At 43.3% G+C, this 25,351-nt stretch overlaps 1 protein-coding gene across 1 annotated transcript in view; it reads right to left on the bottom strand.

Moving 5' to 3' along the window:
• The window catches only part of LOC139695696 (scavenger receptor class B member 1-like), a 123,432-nt gene that overhangs the window by 57,947 nt on the left and 40,134 nt on the right, over nt 1-25,351 (bottom strand). The window contains exon 6 of the mRNA XM_071594473.1: nt 17,352-17,579. Within this exon, the coding sequence (XP_071450574.1) occupies nt 17,352-17,579 (228 nt within the window). The remainder of the gene's footprint in view (nt 1-17,351; nt 17,580-25,351) is intronic.

Here is a 25,351-nt window from a genome sequence, read left to right as displayed (position 1 = left end):
TCTTTCCTGTGTCTCCTATTACCTTACCTACCTTATCTCTAACTCCTATCATCGACCTTCCTTTCTTACTTCCCGATAAAGATTTAACTTTGCTGTACAGCGCACCAATTTCACCCTTCCTATGCAAACTCTCCATATCCTCACACTGCGTCTTCCACCATTCTCCTTTTGCTTTATTTGTTGCCTACCTCAATTCATTGTTTAATTCCTTGTACGTCATTTTGCCTAACTCTGCATTTACATTCTACCATTTTCTCCGCTCATCCATCTTTGTAATCATCTCATCCGTGATCCATGGTTTCCTAGTCCTTTTAGCGTTAACGGTTCCAATAGTGTCTTTTGCGGCTTAAGAAAACCCTTTCTTGATACTTTCCCATTTTTCTTCGATATTACTTAGGTTTTTACCATCCTCAATGATTTCCGCTCCAGCTTGTTTTACTCCTTCCTTTTCAAAACATTTAATGCATCATTTCAAAGCATTTAATGCTAACCCACCGCCCCTGACTTTTTGAAACGGACGCTATATTTCATTACAAATAAATTGCTGCCATAGTCCGCATCCGCTTCATCCTCTAGACCTCTTCTTCTTTATCGTTGCTCGGTGGCATGTATACCTTAATAATAACCAAGTTCGTCGGTTCTGCTTTTATCTCTACTAGTAATAATCCATCCTTTACCTGCTCTATGTTGACTACGCTTCTTCCTACCTCTTCATTTAATACTATGGCAACCCCTCGTTGACTCTCTTCCCCGCCGCTGTATATCATTCTATACTGATGACTCCAGTAATCCCCGCTATCCTTCCATCTCACCTTGCATAGACCTAAAATATGTATTTTACCCCTTACCATCTCTCGCTTAATATTCTCCTATTAGCCTGTCCTCATCATTATCCTAACATTCCACGTTCCTATTCTGATTAATGTGGTTTTCTTCTTCTGTGTCTTCTGTCCTGCTGCTGCTGGTTTTCCCTTGCAAGGGTTTCGTGGGATGACGACCGCGGAAGCCTTGCCTCCTCCGCTGCCGGGCACGACGCACGGCCGATTGGGCCGAGCCCCGTAGTTTCGAGGACTCAAAATCTCTCTATAGTCCATCATTTAAATCTTGGGAGTGATAATTGAGGTGGCTTCCCGTTGCCTTCCTCAAATATATATATATATATATATATATATATATATATATATATATATATACATACATATATATATATATGTATATATATATGTGTATATATATATGTATATATATACATATATATGTATATATATATATATATATATATATATATATATATATATATATATATATATATATAATAACCGTAATCAACCCGCAGGAGAACACCTGGTGAATTAAAAAAAAATTGTATGCAGACCATTGTCGTTTCTCCTGTTTTCAGAGTATGGCATCTCCCCTCCACTGCTGCCCTCAAGGGCCTTTCCTATGATTCGCATAGTTTTATAAACGCCTTCCCTACCCGGACTCGGAATATCCGACCGGTGCTAAGTCTCCCGTCCAGACGACCAGTTATTCTAAGTGACGACACTCTTTTGGGACACACATGCGGCGTAAAAGACCGGACACTTGTTCAACGTCCGTTGAAGGGTCTCATATGTCGCGCTAGTCAAATCTGAGGACGGAATGTAAACATGGAGCGCACCACTGACACGACCCCGGCCGGCCCTGGCTGACTTTCCAATTTATTCGTGCGCGCGAGTTGAATTCGGACAAAGGGTTGAGGGATTGTGGTGGTGCGGGGGAGGGGGGGGGGTCAGGGTCCGTCCAACTGGATCCCTTTTCGGATGCTCAATCCCCACGCCAATGCTGATGATTAAAGGCTGCGGAGTGGGGCCCAAGATGGCGGGTCCGAGTGTTCCCCCTCCGACGCCGCGCGCATTCTTAATTGTTGCGGAGTCCCGGCCGTCCAGGAGGCATTGTTGAAACCAGACGAAATGGCGGATCAATACGAAAAATAAGGGAATCGTTTCAGTTTCTCTCTTTCTTGAGGTCTAATTCATAGAGGGCAAACTCTATTTGTTAGAATTGCAGGAAAACCGTCGAATTAACTCAATGCTTGGTATACAGTTTTTGTGGCTAGCCATTCTGACCATCTCGCAAATTTATCCTCGCACATGCGCAATCATTAACATTCATCACATGATGTTATGTTTAATTTATTTCTGGGGACATTGGAAAATTATTGGTCGGTAATCACGCACGGGACGAAAGTCAAATTTTAGTACGCAAATATGGTGTCTTCTCGTGGTGATATATAATTATTATTGCTGATCCAATGCGATCATTAGCACAATGTGAAAAGATCAGAGGAATTAGAAAAATATGGGTTTAAATCGTCCGTAATTCCGCAAACAATGCGGAAACATAACATTACGGCCAGCTCCGTAATTAACCCATCGATTTCTCAATGACGTTCATACGTGATAGTGCAGGGGAGTTCCCCTGGTAATCATCAGTCCATGGGCGAGTGTAATATCGAGCCCTTCCGAGGCATATACGGGGAAAGTTCCTTTCCCTATGCTCAGGCCGTGGTTTCACAGGGAGAACTGATACCCGAAATATCATCACACAGCACGGAGCGAAGCTGAGGTTGCCCAAAAAAATTACCTGGAATCGAACCAGGGTCATCAAGGCATTAGCCCAGCGTTCAACCAACTGAACCAGCACGTCCCTAATGTTTGGTGTCTTCCAGAAAAAAGATTTTGAATTAGTTTTTCTAGTTTTCAGCCCTTGTTCTGCATAGCTCGTATTGCATGATGACCACCTGGAGGAAGACAGTTTCGCTGGCGGAAGGTGGTCATTAAACCAAGAAGTGGTTCATCTGAAGCTGTGAATACGACTCATCCCCATCGCTTGAGTTATGTACATGCGTGCCAATCAATTAGTCCCGGGACATATCGCAATTGTGGACGGCGCACCACTGAAGTGGAAATCGTCAGATACCAATTAGGCGCTGGGCGACACGCTATTGAAACAACATATTGAGCCAGAAAGACGAACAGCGGACCATTCGCTCCAAGGCTGCTGGCTGCAGCCTTGGCCCACGGTCGCCGTGAATAGAGAGATAGGGGGGAGGTGGGAAGAACATTTGACAGGTCAGAAGTGACGGGGTCGGAGGGTGACGACGAGTGGGGGTAGGGGGTTTCGTTGGGGGCGGGGGTCGCGTGGAAGGGGATGGAAGGGAGTCGGGGGCAGGGGGGCGGAGGAGAAGGACCGATATCCGTCTCAGGAAATCGAGTGTTTGGAGAGACTGCGTGCAATATCGACTTCGGATGCCGCCAGCGCGTCGCGGTGTCAAATCGTTGAGCGGGGGACGGAGGGGAGGAGTGGCAGGGAGGGGGGAGAGGGAGGGTGGGTGGATGGATGGATGCCTTCAGTTATCGGAATCGAAACAATTTTTCTTGGCGGAAATCAGAGGCATCTCGGACGGTTCTCGTATTATATCGTCCATCGCTCGCGACGAAAGGACAAGCGGGGGGATTATTACGTGTTCGAAGGTGAGGGAGTGGGGAGTGGGCGCTGCCAGATATTGGAGGGTGGAGGGGTGTGTTAGGGGTTGGAGGAACCGTGGCATGGAGGAAGAGAGCTTCCGATATCCGTCGACGAGGCAAAGGCCAGGGGCAGATACACGGTGCCCTTCTTATGCGGGGAGAGTGAATTCAGTATTTGATTTGGCGGAGACCTTCTGTCGACATCCGAGAGGCGCTACTTGTTTAGATTTCAATTCCAAAGAAGAGAGAGTTCAAAGTTCGTTTTGCACGATATTTATGCAATGAAGTTCCTGAATGGAGGACGCTGAAGTATTGGATGCTGACTCGGCACCTTTAGGTCGACGCATCTTTTACGCACTGGAATGAGGAATACTTTGGAAGAGTGTCGTAGCAAAAGCAAAAGGGAATCGCATTCGATAAATGAATTCAAATTTGATATTCAAAATGCTGCAAAGAGAAATAAGCGCGATAATAACACTTATTCACTAACCGATTATTGACTCCAATTGCCAATCGCAGATGAGCAGGTCCGTTTATGAAGACTAACGATTGTTGCGACGGTATAAACAAACATTTTCAATCAACACTTCGGATTGGACGAAAACTCAAAAGTAATCGTTTGCACATGCGCTAAAGTTGGAAGGAGTGTTGGATCGTGCGTAAAAAGGACTCATCCCAGACATAGGACGGAGTTTGTATCCGATACTGATTAGAAAAAAATGCAAATCCAAAAAAGTTCACCGTGGGGAGGGGGAGGAGCAATTGATAATAGCCGGCATTCTCATTCAGTATTATTTGGTCCAGTCCACTTTAACCCGATTCAAATGCCTAAAGGATATCCAGCTGAGGATTCAAAGCGTCGCGACGAGCGAATATTTCGCGATAACACTCGAACGAAGACATTTAAAAGTCGATTTTGCGATGAAATTGCGGTGTGACACGACGGCGTCAACAATCGATGAATGATTTGTTTGAAGTAGTACCCGTTCGTGAAATAAAGACACAAAAGTAAATATTAACAAACATAAAAAATTTTATTTGAAAGAGGATACTTTAAACTACTTCTCAACATAATCTCCAAGCAAATTAAGGCATTTGTCATAACGTGTGACAAGTTTCTGTATTCCTGCTGCATAGTCCTTCGCCGCCAGCTCATTGAGATACGCGAGGGACCCATCTTGCACAAATTTTTGCATAATGCAGATGGTGTTTAACAATTTCATGAACAATTGTTCGAGAAACATTGGGAAAATGCTCACAGATGTCATCAATTGTGACGCGCCGATCGTTCCTCACGAATTCGTCAACTGAGCTCACCAGTTGGTCTGTAATGACAGACGGTCTCTCCGAACGCTCATCGTCGTGTGTGTTCCCCCTCCCCATGTTGAAGTTGCGACACCACCGCCGAACAGACGACTCGTCCATTACATTGTCTCCATACACCTCCTTTAATTGGCGATGAATATCACATGGGCGAACGTTTCTTGCATTGAGGAATTTAATCACTGCCCTCACTTCACAACTGGCGGCGTTCTCAATTTTTTTAAACATTGTAAACAATCACAGAAACAACACAGGCAATGCTAGCGTCACGCAACTTGGCTCAGAGAAGGCAGACAAGCCACTGAAGCTATCTGACCTCGTCCAGCGGCTACTCGCGTCGTCAGCACTTCATGCGGCACGAACGGGTACCACTTTCCGGATAACCCTCGTATTTCTGCGCATGGATATTAAGTATTATATATTTTGCCATTTTGAGTTCTGCTCCCTATTCTCTTATATTGAGGATTTAGTTATAGCAATGACCCAATTTTACGCGGACAAATCGCGCCAAATTGATTTGCTAATTCGATTTAGTAGATATTGGGTGGTGGTGGTATGGGCCAGAAGGTCCAATCTAACCCTTTCTTTGGTTCTGCCCTCTGCCCGCCGTTTGACGAAGTTAAAGGAACGCGATGACGTCGACAGAGAACTGCCGTTACTCCCTGCATCCGCGCTTGTGATGCCTGCATCTGGACTACGTACGTATAATGAGGCAGAGTGCCGTAGGTGACCAGTGTTCGACCCGTATCCATGGGAAGAGAGTCGCTTCGACGGTGTTCGACGACGGTGTTCGGGCGTGGGGTCCGTGCTTGCAATGCAGATGAATTTTCGGGGAGTTATTTGCGAGATATGGTGAGTGATGAAACAGAAATCGGACGGAAGGAAAAACGTGTGAGTAATTAACCGGCCTGCGATTTTTCCAGTACCCTGCAAGCCGCCGCTAGGGGGTGTGCGTGTGTGTGTGGCAGGGGGCATTGAATGAATATGCCTGACCAGGTCATATTTTGAGCGTTTATTGAGCATTGTTTATTCAAAGGTAGTTTCATTTTTCGCCCTTCTGAGGAGCACCTTGCCCGGGCTCCCCGATCAATTCAGTCAACTCAACAAGGTTTTGCTCCGCAGAATCGTCGCCCGGGGTGGCTGGCTCCAACCACGCTAGTGCTCTGGTGGGCTTCGGTCAATTCCTTTGCGTGCAAAGGAATGGCGAACGCGACATTACGTAAGCAATTGAAATGAAGCGAGTTCGAGCTAATTGAATCGGTCTCCAAATCCATCACAACAAAAAAATACAGAAAAAAACAAGTCAATTTTTGCACTCAATTCAGTATACGGACCGTGGTTTCAACACCGTGCGTCGTCAATTATCAAGTCGTCGATTATTATGCTACCTCGATAATGACACTCTCTATCGGTGTATTCAATTAAGTGCGAAAATTGACTTGTTCTATCCCTTTTATGACGGTGAAAATGAAGCATTTTGACAAATTGACGCGCGAGGCACTATGCCATTAAATCCGGTAAATTTGATGGATGTCCCGGTCCACCTTCGCGTCCGGCGGATTGAGGGGTAATGGAACGAAAAGGCAAAGTGTTGTCATTCCATGTTGGTTTGTTGGTTGTATCCCCCACCTCTAAAATCATCAGCCGAGCACACTTCTGGCGCCCGAGGGATGGAATGTTAATTCGTCACCATCGCCAGCATTTCAAATCCTAAGGTTGGTTTACTGCAGCCCACTCCATTCTTCTCTATTCATTGTTGTGGTTCCCTATCACCCCCTGCCTTCGAGCTTATCCTTTTTCACGTTTCCTATTTACATGTCTCTTTGCCTCTATCGCGGGGTCTTCCCTTCAATTTTTTTTCCTCGTATCATGTTTCTAGATCAAATGTTCCTATCATGTTTACATCTCTACCTCACGGAATATCAGTGAATAAATCATTGGAAATGGAACTCCAGGAGACGATTCGGGAGTTCCATTTGGTTCACTGCCCGCATTGCGTATTGCCCTATCAGGATAAGATGGCCGGCAGTCAGTGGCCTACTTAACTGCCATCACCTGCGCAGGTGGAACTAAACAAATTGAATTTCGGATCGCATCCATTTACATATGCTCGGACCAACAATCTGTCCTCAGGGATGACGTCGAAATGTCAACAATTACCCCTCCAACCTACTCCCCCCTCTCCTCCCCCACCTGTTTCCCTTCTCGCGTGACTTGACCGGCCGGAAGGTTATGGTGGACTGACTCTCCTTCCTTCCTTTTCTACCCCCTCGGTGCTCCTTCCCCGCTGCTTTGAATTAGGGGTTGGTCAGTGGAGGGTTGCAATGGGACTGAACCGTTTCATTGCTCGACATCAGCTGACCCATCGGTTGTCGTGTCCATCTCCGACCGTCCACGGCTTCCGACCGCTCTGCCCGGAGTATTGGGGAAAGGGAGGGCCTCACCCTCCCCAGAGCCCCAAAAGGCGCACGAAGATTTGACGGATGACCAGCTTTCAGCCTTGGCACCTCCACACCAGGCCCCTTCCGAGTTTCCCATTTTTCTCCCTCCGTCCCCTCGACGGTTCTTTCCTGGACCGCCTGAGTGATTTGGATAGCAGGTGCCGGGAAGATAGGGCACGCGAGGATCGTAAACGTTTCGATCGCCTCTTGTTCAACCAGCACCCGGGATAGCGATTGATCATCCAAGCAGCTGAGGCCCCAACACCCCCCCCCCCTTCTGTGAGGCTTAGCGCCCATGGATCTATCTATCTGATTAATCATAACGTACTCTCCAGTTCGAGGAATGGGGCCTGTAGTCACACGAATCGACACCCACGCGTCAGCACAGATTTATCAACCCGAGGAGTTCTCCAAGGCATTGTCTCCAGACCGAGAGGAAGATTAAGGCTCATATATTAATAATCGCCTTCCAGCTCTGCGAGTCTTTAAAGGTGTTTCCTAGGTCGTATTTTCCGCGAGATTGCTGGAGTAGGAGACTCCCATGGGACTCCCATCGCTGGGATATCACTTGGGACAGACATCATGACGTAAGGAGACACATTTTGGAAGCTCCCAGAGGGGAGGGGTGTGACCACTGTTAACACGGACCTGAAACACCGATACCGATATTTCCGTCAGCATATAACCTTCAAGCCGCCACGATGGCGTGGGGCGGGGGAGTCGTAGTCACCAACCTTTAAGCAACTTTCAAATGGTCCAGTTTGTTTTCCAAAATCCGTTCAATAAATCTTGATAAAGAAACTTTGATTTTATTGGCGTCATTTCCGCGTCCGTTCTTCAACTGGAATTTACTTCGTTCATTTTCCATCTTATTTCTCGTCCATAATCATGCTCGAAAATATCTTGGATATGCAATGCAATGGAATGGAATGAGACAAACAAGAGCTCACGTTGCGGGCAACGCGCACGGTAAATCGCAACTGTTGAAATTTCAATGCATTATGGCTCCGTTGGTTCTTATCGAATCGTTGCGTCGTTTGTTTACGACGTCTCCAAGGTAAACAAATCTTTTATCAATTGTTGCCGCGGGCGGGGTAAACTGTGATTTAATGGCGAACGTGAGCCTGAAATGCTCTCATTCGAGTATTATAGCGAAATTTTTGTTATGCGCGAAGCTCCGCATCGCTTGATGCGAACTCATAACATTATTTATGCAGGAAATATGAAAATTATTTCAGGTCGTGCTAATTGTGCGCTTGTTTCTCCGCTGCTAATGGCGGCGAAAGTATTTGTTTTAAATTATGTGTTTTGAACTGAAGGCAGCAGCATCGTTCATGAGGAGCCCATATTCATCATAACTTTAAAAGCTTAAAATCTTTAACAAACGGTGCATTTATTAAAACATAGTTATATTTAGGAAGAACTTAGTGAAATATTCACTTTATCTCGGCGTCATTTGACTCGCGGACTAGAATCAACTTAAAAGGAGATAACCTCATCTTCTCTTTATTAAAACGTCTCGGCGTTTTAAAATTCAAATGAATGCATTTAATCGCAAATTTACCGGGAAACGTTCTCGACACATTTGAACTGATTACGCTAAATGAAAGTGGATGCCTTCGGTGATCTTAAAGCTCGAATGAGTGCATTTGCAGGCGTTTCAATCGTGTTCACGCCAAGCACTCCTTGTGCACATGCGAAGGAAAGATGAAGACTCGAAATAATTTCAAAGACAATTTCTTGCGACCTCGACAACGCCCACCAGTCTTCGAAACATTGTCGACTCGACCGAGTGTGCTTCAATGCCGATGCGGTTAACGCCCTTGACTTGTTTTCGGTAAGTACAGCGTCATAAACTGTCGGCAGGAAAGAAAACAAAACATTTCCGCTGTGTTGCGGCCGAAGCACTTCCTCATATTGGTCGTCAACCCACGACAGAAACGTAGTTACGGTGTATTGCGCTCATTAAATCAATGCTTTTTTCCAAGAAGGCTTGGGTCGAGCAACTACGTCGGCGCTACCCCTAAAATGGTCAGTCATCAATGAAACTATGGTGAATGAGATGTTGTATGACCTTTGCTCCAGTAATGAAATGTCGATGTTGCGTCTTCCATCATTGGGATGAACTTCACTGTCGTTTTGCCTCTGGAACGGTTTAATTAGGAAAATGTTCGCCTCCTTAATGCACGGGATAGTATAGGGTTGACGAGATTGAAACATTTCTTGGCTTCAGCCGGGTAATTAAGGGAGCGAGTCTTGTTCAATCCTCAACGCTGCGTTTGTGAAAATTACACGGCACTCCGTTTCGTTCGGTTCTTCGGTTGGCCGATTACAAATTGTGACATTCCCCATCCCCCACCCCCATCCCCCCTATACCTCTCCTCGTCTCCACTCCCTCCTTTCACACGCCGATTTGAAAACACCTTTCTCGTGTCCTATTCAATCCGGAGAAGTTATAAAAATTTCAAAAATTGAATTTTTATATTTGAATAAAGAAAGCAATAATGAAAGGATCACGCGCGCCATTCTGATCGATCCCGCAAGTACGCAGAGTCGTTGAAGCGGTCATTTAATTAAAAATAATGGAGTTCTCAAGGTCCTTCCTCTCTTGAGACGAATAACCGCAAGTATCTTACATTGTAACCGAGGAATCTATAAGCAAATCTTTTACCAATTATAGGTTTTGATTACTGCACTCTATATGCGTTAATTTTTCCGTTGATTCCTCCATTAAATATATATCGCGTTCGACATGGGCAGAAGGAAGCTGAATGGAAGAAGCCAGGTTGTTTAGTCGAAAAGACATCATTTAAGACATGAGGCATTCTCTGCATTTGACGTCCTCTGAGTCATATGATGGCATTTACCAATGCATCGTTGTGAAGGGGAAAATGCGCTTGGTAACGTCACAAGAATGATCAACAAATCGATTTGACCTTAATCAGACGAATTACGAGTTGGGTAGGCTGAATACTAATGCACACATGCTTGTAGACCGCAATCCAAATGACCTTGAGAAGCACTCCTGGTGGCATGTGGAAGTAACGTTCCCCCTCAACACGCATGCGCAAGTTTGAGGTCGTTGCAGTCATCCAGTGTAGTTTGAGGAGCGGAAATGTGGAGACGTGTTCTAGTGCTATGCCAACGCGAGTTAAACAGTTAAACTGCTATCGAATTTTTAACAGCTGAAAAAGTGACTCCTATTGAGTTTTATGGTCGTTTAAAGGCTGCTTATGGTGACGATGCTGCTGATAGGTCTACTGTAGTAAATCGATGGATAGCAAAATTTCGTGTTTGCGAGCCTGAAAAAGCCATAATTATTGATGGAACACGCAGAAGACGTCCGTTGACTGTCACAGACGATAAACATCGCAAAATTGTCGAAGATTTGATTCAAAATGATCGGCGAATCTCTCAAAAGCGTATCGCAAACCATATTGGAATATCCAAGGGAACGTGTCTGCTTAATTATTGAACAGTTGGGATACCGTGAAATCTGTGCGCGATGGATACCACGCCATCGTCCCACAGAAAAGAGAACAAACGGCGTCGAGTGGAATGCCGCGAGCAGCGTATGTAGAAAAATTAATTACTGCATTACACATTCACAAACTAAAATTTGCCAATTGATTTTTTTGTCGCCATTAAAAAGAGGATTTCTATCGGAAAACTTCATTAGCGTCGGCAAAACAAATATCACCATAAATCGTCTGTACTATTGCATTTCGTCAACTATATTTCGAAGGAATAAGCAATATCATCAGTCATTAATACTATAAACATCTTAAAGGAACTTTTCGTAAAAATATATGTTTTGCTGTGATGGAGACAAAGTCAATGGAATGGGAATTTCACCCGCCGACTCATTTGCTTAAGCTCAGGCTAAACGGCGAACACGCTGTGCATTGGCTGTGCTTCGCCTGCACTCGTCCTATCGAATTCAGCCCCCGGAACGGCATCATGTCGAGTTCCTCAATCCAGTGATTTGGGCTCGAGATCGGTAATTATTCCGAGGCGCTACTTTAGGCGTCCTCGAGCATTTTGGGATTCAACGGGGGTGGGGCGGGGGGGGGATGGGGTTGATTCCTCCCCGCCTTGGAAGTGAGGGTCAGCACTCGGTCCGGTGAGAGGCAGAATCTCGGCGGTTTATTTTTCCATTTTTCCGGAGTCGCGACCGAACTTGAAGCAAGAGTTATCAGGGCGGAGGCTTTGATTATTGGGGAGAAAATGTATGGGCTGGGATGGTCAAAAGTTAAAGGGGCTCCAAGATATAATATCTGCCTTGATATTCTCTCTTCACGAAAGCCAGAGGCAGCATTGAGAAATAATTGATGATTCATTTTTAAATCTTCGACGAGACCTTGCCTAGCATATGAACATTCTTAGGACATGATCTAGCTATTAGCCTTCAATCGAAATAATCCTGGGCAAAGTGGGACTTGTGATGAGAACACATATTCAGCGTCCGTTTTGTCTTATATACAGCGTCCGGATTGATTTAAACGATTGACTATCATCTGTGGTTCAATCCTTTGACATTATTTCCATTATTTGAACCGGTTTGTATATTTTTTGGCGACTAACAATCGAGAAAAACTTAATTTTTGATGCTGCACGCCTGGTGTTGCTGAATAACCCCCTGCCATACATCCTAGTAGTGGCTTAAGTAGGGTACCGAGAGGGATTTATCGCGATGCATAGAAGATAGGTACGTGATATTTGTTATGGACCGCCCAAGGCTTACAGCCTACGTCTTGGATGAACGAATCGGCCGAGGGTACCCTAGGCAGCGCGATTGCGAGTTACGTCACTGAGGAAGGTCCACTTCATTAAGGGACGAATTATTTCTTAAGGAAGAGACACTCAAGTTTCCTTCGGTTTCTTTGCACAATAAGGGCGCGGATTAAAGATGGCCACCTTTACCATCGCCTCTCGCCCAGAAATATCAGCGTGTTATCGCAAAATCGAAAAACGTTCTTTCAATATGACTGAATCCATTGTTAATTAATAATACTCTCACCAAAGGTCGCTCCCAACAGTTGTCAGTCAAGTTTCCACATACCCAAATATAGTATTACCCACTAGCAATCATTTGACTGGTATTATTTCTTAAATGGTGTTATTCTGCCTTTGGCGTATGGGATCCTCATATGAAGTCGGACTTATTGACGAATCGGATCGCATCCAACGTATAGGAGCTAGATTTGTAAGAAGTCGTTATGATAAACTAAGTACCGAATTCAAAATATTATTAGAGTACATAGGCTGGGAATCACTTAATGAAGCGAAGGTTAAATTACAGATTGAATATCTGATGGATATGAATTGGAAGGGCGTCTCTTTAGCAGTTGAAATGATGTTGAAGATGTATTATTACCATCCCCGTCGTACTACGGTAGGAGATAATCATTTCAATATTATAATAGGAGAGGGATTAACTGTAGAACAGATAGATTAAAGATTTAATTTTTCCACGAACGATAAGGAGTCAGAATAACACTGTCCGACCGTGCAATTGTCAAGAAATAAGGAAGTTTCCTTCGTTCATTCCACGCCTAGCCTAGTGTGCCGTCCTCATTCATCTATGCTCTGTTTCATTGTCCTCATTTCTTCTCAACAGCTCCTCTCCTATGCATAGAGGAGGAATTCAACGATCAAGACACCATGGTGTATATATGCACTTGTTTAAGTTACATTTCTACATTGCTGCACATTATTTCCATCATTTTAGGCAACTGTTGGCAACTGCCAATTAGGAAAAACGTAATCCTTGATGTTAAATATTTGGTGTGTAATCACCCCCTGCCACTCACCCTGAGTCGAAATAAACTATGATATAATAAAGTATAAAAGATAATAAAAATGCCGTAAAGGTGCAGAAAATGGCGCAAGGAAATTAACATGAATACCTGAGAGGGAAAGGATCAATATAATCTTTTCATGTAGATATACAGGTAGATGCCCATATATAGACACATGTACGCTTTGAAATAAATACGTTCGCATGTTTAGTAGTACGTTGAAACTAATGTGAATAAACTATCGTTATTCTGGGAGGCCCTTCTCAATAACGGTAAAATTCCTTGTTCGTCTTTAGACGACCGTTTTAGGGAGTAATCTCACCGAGGAAGTGTGCTTTGTTGCCAGAAACGATTAAAATTAATATGGCACTATGGCTGGAACGTCCATCGCTGTCGAGAGAACGGGACAATTGAGTTTACTCAATGGTTTTGCGGACCAATATCCAAGCCAAGTGAAATATTAAAGTTTCAATTTAAAAAGAAATAATGAAGTCTCCCTTAATGTGATTGATCTCAGAGATATCGACCCGCACTCCTCAAGTACGTAGATACGCCCCACCCAGATTGCGCGTGCCTCTTCGCCCACCTTGGGATTTCATCGTGCACCGAATGTGGTGCAAGGCCCGTCGATACTATTTCGCCAAAGTATGGTTTTCATAACCACATAAGGTTCGCTTTTTTTTTCTTTCCGGCGTCCTTCGACGTCCGCGTGGAATGGGCAGTTTCCGAATCTCATGAGTGTCCTTCGCCAATGCTATCCCGGGCAATTATCTCCGCCTGATTTCCTCTCCTCCGCCGCATTCCGCCATCTCAAAACTTACACGGCCGTGAACGGGGGAAGCTACCCTACTCCGCGCAGAGTTCTCTCATCGGATTCAATTCCCCTCTTAACATTTGAATTTTCATCAAAAATGACAATATTTTTCATCCGCGTGTGATCTGGTATAATCCCCTACATGTAGACCAGTTAGGAACGTTTAATCTTATTTATGAATAGGTCAACGGCTATGTGCTTCTCGGATTTTTAGAAGACGTTCGACGGAGTGAAAAGGAAACAATTGATGATAGTCTAGCAAAAGACTGAGGAATAAACCGGAGGGATTGTAGACTTGTGCGAAAACTCTAAATGTCGCTGTTGCACTAGTACGGATAGCGAGTTGAAACGGGCAGCCATAGTTAGGGCTGTCCATTAACGCACGTTCTTAGTAAAAAGTTATGCGCGGAGGAAATGGCGAAGGAGGAATGGGAAAGGCTGGAGTGAAAGTAGTTGGGGAACTCTTCGAGGAATACGAGTTAGATAATTAAGATTTAGTAAGGCTGGTCGCTAAAGGAGTGGAATCGTCGCTTTTAGCACATTAAAGAATGAATGGCTGGTATGGGACGAGAATTGTTCTTTAGAAAACGGAGAAGGTGAGATTTTAAAGTATAATACACGAAGGAAGGCTTAGATGGGCTTGAATGTAACTTACGTCGTGATCGCGGCCATATTCAGCTGGAATCGGCTGGGCATATTATCCATCCAAGTTCTCGTTCGGAGCCACCATCCCACAAATTTCATTTTTACCAAAGGATACTGTAAGAAATCAACCAATCGGAGCTCGAACAAAATGCGCAGCAATACAAAACGGTCGGAAGAGACAGAAATTATCAAACGTAATGTTCCGTTGGTTCTTTTCAAATTGTTGTGTCGTTTGTTTACTTTAAGCACGTCTCCAAAACAAACAATTTGTCCATAGATTGTTGCCGACGTCGTGTTATCCGGCAATTTTATGGCATATGCGAAATTTAAATGCCTTAGCGAGTGTTATCGTGAAATTTTCAATTTTTCCCGAGGTTCTAGACTGCTTGTGGAAAACGTTTGGCTCTCAAAGAGTATAAATACATTGGAACATGGAAAAACAGCGATTTTTCGATTTTTATTAATTTCATCTGTGTTGCTCTGTTGCTTTTGTCGACCAAACTAGTTAATATTCTCATCAAAAATTCTCTGACTACATGAAAACCCAGGCATATTTGTGATTCAGTTTTTATAGTTGAACCGCTTTGTGGACTGCATTTGATATTCAAAACGTCTTGTGTATACAATTTCCTCATCAAAGATTAGCTGTATCGTGTGAGGAAGTGAGATCTTTTGAGAATGACTGAGGCAATAAATCCATCAATTATTTCTTTAAGAACTTAACGAAATTGTTGTTCTTAAAGGATCGGAGGCAATACGGAAAGCCGTATTCATATTGAGGAATATATTTTTTGATTTTTCCTATGGCTTATCTAATCCCAGAAACATCGGGCAGATATTTCCTATCGTCCTACGCCGCAAATCTCATGTCAGTTCTTCGCAATCCATCCTCTTTCCTGGGCAATTCCTTCGTTCGTAAAATGTTACCTCCAGAACTCGATTCTCTGCGTAATTACCAATCCTTTTCAATGAGTCCAAATAACTTCTCAACCATAATTTTAAGCATTATTTATCGTAATTGCTGTGACATATAAGCTTCCTTGCCCACTTTCAATCACCATTTATCTCAAGTTTCCTCGTGTCTTCCCTAAAGCAAAACCTGCATGCTGACACAATTATCTGCATTCCATTTACATTAACACCTCGTTCCAGTAAATTGATTTTCCTCCAGCATCGCCTTAAAATACACGCGTTCCCTTTACTTGTCCTGCTAACCTCCGAATTTTGGTACTGAATAGTCGAATCTCAAGGAAATTTAGTTGCGAAACCAGTTTTATTCAAAACTATTGCTTCCGAACTCTCTACTCCTCTTACGACGAATATAAAATTTTGATTAATCATTTATCCTTATCGTTCATCGTTCTCAAAACAATAAAAACGAAAGGCAGCACAATTATCCTGTAAAATATAGTTTTATCATTTCAAAGGAAACTTCAAGTCAGAAAACCACCAATCAGGAGGAACTCCCGGATCCAAAGCTGTGGCGTTCATGGTCGGCCATTGTCGATTCACACTCACAGACCCACTCTAATTTTCGTTTGCAGAACTCCACCGGAAACCGTGGTCCGACTTTAAGGTACCAATTTAGGTAAAATAAATGTATGTACTCTGCCAGATGTTTAAGGAGAACGTTCACATAGCTTTAATTCTGCGATTTATCGACGCAGGTCAATATAGAATCGATAAATCGAAGCAAATGACAACCCATGTGAATGAGAGGAGGAAGGAGACGAAAACCAATCCGCCATAGTGGACCTTCGATATTAATGCGCGGCAGCATTTGTTTCATTTCGTCTGAAACAAATGAATCGCAATAAACCGCACGAGGAGGGTCAAGGAGAAGTGGGGCTACTTGAAATACGTGGTTGTAGATCGCGTGAATTTGAAATAGACAACGGTTAAAGTTAGGAAAAGTTCACTTGCAACATGTTGCCATTCGTTGACTAGCTGGCAGCACAAGCTGGGAAGATAAAGAAGTTATGACTGACTGACTCAGTCATTACTTCTATATCTTCCGATGAAGACGGAGCATAATTCCGTCGAAATGATCAAGAAATAACGTGTGAGTGATCTTTTTATGTGTTTCTATATTGTTTGTTGCTGTCCAATTTATTATATATGTGTATATATATATATATATATATATACATACTATATATACATACATATACATACATACATGATATATATACACACATATATATATATATACATACATATATATATATGTATACATATATATATATGTATATATACATACATATATGCATACATATATACATACATGTATACATACATATATATATACATACACATATACATACATACATGCATGGTGTACATATATACATACATATATATATATATATATATATATATATATATATATATATATATATATATATGTATACATATATATATATACATACATACACATATACATACATACATACATGGTGTACATATATACATACATATATATATATATATATATGTGTGTGCCAAATATATGTATGTATATACATATATATGTGGGATATATCCATTCGCCTTCCAGCCACTTTTCATTTCCCGTTTCAATCTCGATTTCAACGAACCAATCGTTTGAATGTCGGTTGCCCCGTTGCATTCAGATGGACTCAACGCTGCATTCCATCCTGTTGACTACAGCCTTGGAATTTCCTTTAAGACATACTCCCGTGCATAATCGTCCCTTTTCGAGTTGAAACGCGATCTATTTCCAACAAGCGCTCAACGTGGCAAAACGTTTATCGTGATGGTATTCATTCCCATTGCACTCCCGGGCTTCCCCACTCACCTGCTGGACACCCCGGCACAGGGGCTTCCTGTAGAGGGTCATCGTTTCGTTCCTCGACACGAAGTTCGGGTACTTGGATCCGTCGTGGGTGTAGGTGACCGTGTTGCAGGGCTCCGACTTCCACTGCGGCATGTGCGTGAGGCCGTTGTACCTCTCGATCAGACCGGCGGTCTTCAAGTCCGTCTCTCCCGTGAAGGTGGTCACCGTGTCGTCTCCGAAGTCGTACATCTTCAGGGAAGTGAAGGAATAGGGTCAACACGAATGACAATAACATCGACATCGGTAGGCAACAAACGATGGAGAACCCATCGCTTGTTGCCTACCGTCATCATCCCCTCTGTAATCAGGACACGCGAACAATCGCCCGAATGAAAAATGGAAGGAATACAAATACATGGAAGCCGATGTAAACAATGGAAGGAGGGGGATCGAGATTGGTGCGGTGGCTATCGTACTGGCTTCCCACCCTGAGGGCGCGGGTTCAAATCCCGGCGGTGTTGAATATTTTTCAGAGGTATCTCGGCTCCTACTTGAGGTGCTTTGTGGAGGGCACTTTGAGTGAGTACGCCGTCCGTCGGATGGGACGTTAAACTGTGGACCCCTTGGCGCCTTTCGTAATGAGTAGGCTAATGCCGACGCCGGGTTTCTCTCCACCCTTCATCCTTTCCTGTCCATCCCCTGTGGCAAAAATTACCTCAGCTGTCGGTCGGTCGCCTCCCCTCAAAACTACTGCTACTACAATGGAAGGAGTTGGACAAGAATGAAAATTCTCACCATCACTGTTCAACGAAACTATATGTTAAAGAGGTGACAGTAGAAGCTGAAGAATTGGGCATCAGAGGAGCCAAGGTGGTGAATGAAGAAGAAATCACGATAATTCGGTTTGCAAATGAAATTACAGTAGTTGCAGACACACGAGAGGAACTGCAAGCAATTATGAATGCTATGGACCGAGCACTTTAGAAATAATACATTAGCTAAATGAAACAGTTTCTGGCGTCACTTGGTGGAAATTCTTCTTCTTATTCTTTCCACATAAAATGTGGAAAGGCTAAGTATTTTAAATTTAATTTCAATAATACATTTGCATTAAATAAAAAATACAAGCAAAATCCTTGTATGCGGAGAAGAGAAACTGAAGGCAGATATTCGATGAGGAAATCTAGAGCACATTTTTATATGTTTTGTGCAAACACCAGTTTGACGCCATCCTCCATAACTTCAAACTATCCCTGATATTTACATGCTGCGGTGTTAGGATGATTTAGTAGTAGGGACGTAAGGAGAAGAATTGCGATAAGCAAAGAGGCTTTCACAAGGAGGAGGGAGTTGATGACAGGGACGTTGAGTAAGGATGTTAAGAAAGGAGTAGTGAAAATTTTGATATGGAGGGTAGCTATGTACGGCGCGGAAACGTGGTCATTGAAGCAGGAGGATAGACGTAGACTGGAGGCTTTTGAAATGTGGGTGTGGAGAAGAATGGAGAAGGTGAAATGGACCGAGAAGAAAACAAATGAGGAAGTACTTGGTATGGTGGGCGAAGAGAGGGGTTTGTTGGGAGATATTACTAAGGAGGCAGGAAAAGTGGATGAAGGGGGTGTTGACCGGCAGTGGGATGTTGAGGACTGTGATAGAGGGGAGAATGTTACGGCATTGAGGAAAGGGCAGGAACAGGATAGTGATAGGACGAGACGAATGGAGGAAGGAAGTCTAAAGAGATGGAGAACTGCTCAATGCAGTGTGCGGTTAGGTTAGGAAATGCTGTCATATACACTCTGTGTCCACCAAAACTACATGAAATGATAGACATAGATAAATTAGATATAAACATGTAGGTATGTGTGTATATATATACATATATATATATATATATATATATATATATATATATATATATATATATATATATATATATAGTTTAGGAACACACATAAAGAGCGAACACAGGAGAGGAGGGGAAGGCGGAGTCAGGCAGATCACGAGTGTAAAAATACTTCCCAGACCGGGACATGAACTCCGGATCTTTCCACTTGCCGGGCGGAGGCTCTTAACCACTTGAGCTATCCAGGAAAGTTAATTTACAATGAGATCTGCGATGGTTTATCTAAGGAAATATTTTTTATAAATACACACACACACATATATAAATATATATATATATATATACACACATACATATATATACATATACACATTTATATATATACACATACACACGCACATATATACATATATATATATATATGTATATATGTGCGTGTATGTGTGTGCAATTTAATGTTGATGATTGTACATAAACCGTAGGCGTTAATGTGCATTTAGTTCCGATCGCACTTCCTTATTTAATCCCTTTAAGAGTTGGCGATTTGCTCATGATTCAAAATATCCACGTACAAACAGGCCTTCAGTGTATTAAGTGTAAAATAACTCCTCTCTCTCTCTCTCGCCCTGATTGCTTCCCCGTTCACTCAATTCCTTTCGGACATTACTATTACTTTCCTCCCTCCACGTGCCTTGCAATCCACAAGGCTTCCTCTCACCGTACATCCAGGAGTAAAACTCACTTTCCCGGTGCATTTTGAAAATTAAATCCCAGAGATCTCACATCTTAGACTGACTTATATCAATTCGAGTCACATCTTACTTTGAATAGTAGAGGTTATTTCACTCCAGTTACATTTTCCAGTAAATATTTCGATGGAATATCCGGTATGGACGGAGGACGAATAATGACATCCATGGAATGCACGTGGATCAATCATGCCGGCAGTTGTTTGTGACCAATTGCTCTGCTGTCATCATTGCGTATTGTCCTCCCAATGATTGAGAACTGCAGGAAACTACGCAAAGAATATTGCAAATAATGACGCCACTCTGAAGATATCGTTCCCACACTAAGAACCGGTCTGATCAAATTTTTGCGCGTATCTCATCCATTATTGAACGTAAGACTTTGCTACTTTCTTGTTAATCAAATTATCTTGCCTTTGCCGACCGCAGAGCGTGTAAAAACCTTAGGCACGTCCTGAAATTATCTCTGAAATCGGTACATACATTCGTGACCGATTGATTTCGCCACATTTTTAAATCATTGCTGACCGAGTTCTGTTATCTTTTCGTGGAGTTTCAAGATTAAGCGATTACGGATGCACCCTGAGAGTCGGTTGCCTGGGTGATCCCTAGCGCTCCCGACGGCTGTTGTCGTGGAAACATTGGAACGTTGACGATCGCCCGGGAAATTTTCCGCTCTCGTCAACGCGTGACGAACTGACGTGAAGGAGCTACTTCTCCGGAGAAAAATGCCTACTCGACTCGTGCCTCGAGTCACGCCAATTAAACTCAAATGAAATCTTATCAGTCCTAAGGACGAGGGTTGAGTGTGGCTTGGAAAATACTACCAAGAAATCTCTTTCCGATGGACAGTGCACCGGGGGAGGGGGGGCGGGGGAATCCGCGTTGCGTAATCGGAAGTGAACGTTATATCGTACGACGTAACGGCGATCACGCCATCTTGAGTTTTGTGCCGAAGATACTTTCTTGGCAAAGTCACTAAAATCACGTAACGGATTGGAAACGGCGTGCATCTTTGGTGCAGCATCTGTGATTTCGAGACGCTTCATGCTCCGGAGGGTTAGGAAACCAAAAGCGAGCACCGTTGACTCGACCGAGCGAGCGATTTTTTATGACGGCCCAACGTGCGTTCCCGATGCGATACGTATTTCGAAGGTAACCGAGGTAACGCTCCACTGTTCCCTGGCGACTAGATCTACGTTGTCGGCGGAGTGTGGGAACTGACAAATGAAACTTTGAAAAATTGCAAATTGGAGCAATTATTTAACTTTAGCATGAATCAATTCAAATTTATTTACTTTTAAAACTAGTAAACGGTGCCCTGGAAGCCATCTCTAAGGCTTGCGGAATTCAACAACAGACATTCAATATATAAATAATTGACTGATTACTATTTGACCAATAAATTGGTGAAATTCACACATTAGCAGGATATTAAGGAGGGTTCAGTTTATTTCCCTCTGGAGGCCGTGGTTTCCCAGGAAGATCTGGTACCCGAAAAATCAAACAGCTTGGGTGGAGCTGGGGGTTCCCAGAAAGGCTTGCCCGGGAATCGAACCCCGGCCCGTCAGGCAAGAGTCAAGTGCTATGTACCCAGTGGACGGCCAGGTTAACAAGGGTGTTTAGGGCCTGCCCTTCATCCCCCTAACCATCCTCCTTTGTTGTACTCTTCCTTGTAAGAAATACTTAAACATCATTTTTCTTGTGCGAAATGAGAAATCGGACAAATGATATTTAATTGACCATCGATAACATCCATTGTTCCGAGATAAGAAACCATTCGGTGTTTTTCAAGGAAACCTTCTCGGATTGAAAACAATGTTTGGGAATTGCAGAGCAAAAGTGCGCAATTCGCCTGAACTGGAACGACTAGAATTTGCATCAAGGCGGGAATATTTCTCCGAGTTCCACCCAATAAGTTTTCTCTGGGACTGCTAGAAAGATGGACGTCCAATTGCGAAGATGACTTGGATATATCATGAAAATTCCTCGCGAATTCATTTCTAGGAAAGAGAGTAGCTTCCGCTTTCCTCCGCAACCTGTCGCTGGTGAGTGTGGAAGAGGATCGGGACTCTCCCATGAAGAAGGCCTCTGAGAGGGCCGGAAGCTCGAACAATTAACCGTGTGAGTGTCCTTTTAAATGTTGCTATTCTATTCTATTTGCGCTATATTGTGTCAGCCCTTTATTATTACTATTATGAGGTAATCTACCGGTTAAGGTAGGTTTTTGGATGGACAAAGCTTATAAATAAATCATTTTGTGACTCCTAACAAAACACAAAATCCATCATCCTACTTTATATCAGGTCCCTCCTCATCTCTGAGTACTTTCTCCCTCCCTTCATCCCGTCCAACATCCCTATCCTGTTCCTTACCTTTCCTCGCTTGCCTAACATTCTCCCCTCAATCACAGTCTTCAACATCCCGCTGCCGGTCAATACCCCCTTCAGCCACTTTTCCTGCCTCCACAGGATTTCTCCCAACAAACCCCTCTCTTCGCCCACCATACCAAGTACTTCCTCGTTTGTTTTCTTCTCTGTCCATTTCACCTTCTCCATTCTTCTCCACACCCACAATTCAAAAGCCTCCAGTCTACGTCTATCCTCCTGATTAAATGAACACGTTTCCGCACCATACATAGCTACGCTCCATATCAAAGTTTTTACGAGTCTTTTCCTAACATCCTTACTCAACGTCCCTGTCATCAACTCCCTCCGCCTTGTGAAAGCCTAGCGCAATTCTTCTCCTTGCGTCGCTACTACTTTGACCGTGTTGGTCCAAAACACTACCGAGATACGTAAACTGTTCTACCTGCTCTAGTGTTTGCCCTCCTATTTCAATGTTAAGCTTGGCTTTTTTATTTTTAGAAAATCGCATAACCTTTGTTTTATTAATATTGATTCTCCACCCATACCTGTTGCACTGAATTTCCAAATCACTCAGCATGGTTTGCAACCCCTTGGCTGACTGACAAACTAAAGCTTGGTCATCAGCAAAACTAACTGATTTTACGAATTCCCCGCCCACTTTCATTCCTACCTCCATTTCTTCCCATGCCTCTTTGATCATTTCCTCTGCATACAGGTTGAACAGCAACGGTGATAATGGGCAACCCTGCCTTACACCCCTTCCTAACACTGCCCATCCTGACTCCCCGTTCCTTACTCGCACCTGTGCAGTCTGAGACATGTACAGGTTGCGGATTAGCCTCCTTTCCCTCTTATCTATACCTATTTTCTTCAATATACTCATTCGTTTTTCCCAATTCACTCTGTCAAACGCCCACATTTCAAAACCCTCCAATCTAATTCTATCATCCTGCTTCGGTGACTATTCTATCCCCGCGACAGAACACCACGGTCCATATCTATGTTTTTGATAATATTTTCGTAACATACTTGACTTCTTCGTCATGAAACACTCTCTCTTTTTGAAAGCTTCTTTGTCTTACGCTTTTATTTTTCTTATGTATTTACTATTTTGACCAGCTTGGTCCTTCTAAGATGGGTATACCCTTAGATTGAATAGGCATTAAATATTACCACCCCCTCCAGTTCGCACATTAATAACATATTATTGATTAAAAATATCGCTATGCATTTTTCTTTGTTCAGAGTACGAGTGATGTGATTTTGAATGTTTTAGATTACACTTGAGACGGTTAAAAGTACTATGAAGCATCAAAATTTCTTAGAATAGTATTTATGTTATTGGCGAAAGTAAATATATGAGAATATTCAGCGGAATATCTATTCTTTAGGAGATTCAGAGAAGGTTGGGAATATCAACTAGTCGAATTTAGAAATCTTCTCTATTGCATTGTGATTGTTAAAGAAGCAAGGAGATTTGTGGGATGCCTTCTCTTCAAAACCTATTAATCGCGTCATACCAGGGCGCAAATATTTAGTACGTGGCGTATGTGTATGGTCTCCTATGACCGTGGTTCAAATTAAAAAGGCCACGGTTCGGATTAGCCACTTTTCACGGAACGTTCTGATCGTTCGCATATCCTTCTGACATAAAAAACAGTGCGCTCTCGGGAGAAAAAAAACACGCAGAGTGTGGCACGGCGCATTTAAATAAAACGGCGATATGAATTCGCGGCGCGTCCGGCTGGCTGAGATACGCGGAAGCTGACCAAGACTTGGGAAGGTCAGCCTCGCGGTATTTACCTTGTGTGAGGAAAGAACGGACAAATTGAAGTGTCCATCCACTCCGGACGGACGCGGAGCGAGGCGGAGAATCGATGGGAAGGACACCGTCCCCATCGAAGCGGTCACTCGGCCGATTCATCGACGTTTCGCCCTCTATCCGCGCGGCTCGGGCCTGTATTTTGTATTTTTAATAGCCACCTCTAGGGGTATGTGGCAAACGGTTGGACAATATTATTCTAATGCCTCATTTCGTTCGTTGTAAAAATCAAATCTTTTCATCTGTCCGGCTCTGCACTTAATCTCTCTTCATTATTTTGACATGATCTCCCCCGCCGTAGCACGATGGGGGTAAAAATACATTCTCAACATCTTCGCAGAAAAGAGATGCTTCCAATTCATATGCAATAAGAGCTTCAATCTGTTATTTAACCTTCACTCCATTGAGTGATCCCCAGTCTAGCTCCTCTAATAACAATGAGGCCCCACTAAGTTTATCATAATGACAACGTTTTACAAATCAAAGCTCCTCTGCACTGCATGCGATCCAATTCGGCAATCAATCCAACTTCGTGAGGATCCAATATAGTACTATATGCTGTATAAAAGGTGGGATCAAAAAAAGACAGGACTGATTTTATAAATTGTTTATTTCGACGGATTACAGCTTAATCAAACTTGTCGTCCTCAAAGTACATGCCTTGGCTGACGACACGCCTATGCCAACGTTCCTTCCAGCTTTCGAACCCTACCTGGTAAGCCGCCTTAGGGATCCTCTTCAGGTCCGCCCTACAATTAGTTTTAATGTCCGCAATAGAGTCGAATCGGCGCCCTTTCAAGGTTAATTTTAACTTTGAAAACAAAAAGAAGGTTTTAAGAAACTCTAGGTCGGTATTGGCTCGATCCAGGAGTTCCTGACACATTTTTGTCTCTGTTCATCAGGCAGCACCCGCGGGACAAATTTTGGATGTGACGCACGTCATGCCCAAAATGTCAGTCAAAATTGTCTGACAGGATCCAAAACTAATGTTCACTTCCTCGGCTATCTCCCTAACAGTTAAACAACGATTTGCCCGCACCAAATCGTTCACCAATTTGAGATGGTTGGGGTCTGTCGAAGTGGAAGGCCGTCCCGTTCGCGAATCTTCATCTGTCCTGAGTTTCTGCCCGATTTAAAACAACTGCACCTCTCAGAACACTGGCTTCGACTCATAGCTTCATTAAGAAAGGCTTGCTGAATAATTTCAAATTCCTTCGTAGCACTTTTGCCAAGTTTGA

The sequence above is a fragment of the Hetaerina americana genome, unplaced genomic scaffold (genome assembly GCF_022747635.1).
Source record: "Hetaerina americana unplaced genomic scaffold, ioHetAmer1.1.p SCAF_62, whole genome shotgun sequence".
Taxonomy (NCBI): domain Eukaryota; kingdom Metazoa; phylum Arthropoda; class Insecta; order Odonata; family Calopterygidae; genus Hetaerina; species Hetaerina americana.
This window is presented reverse-complemented; position numbering and strand designations above follow the sequence as displayed.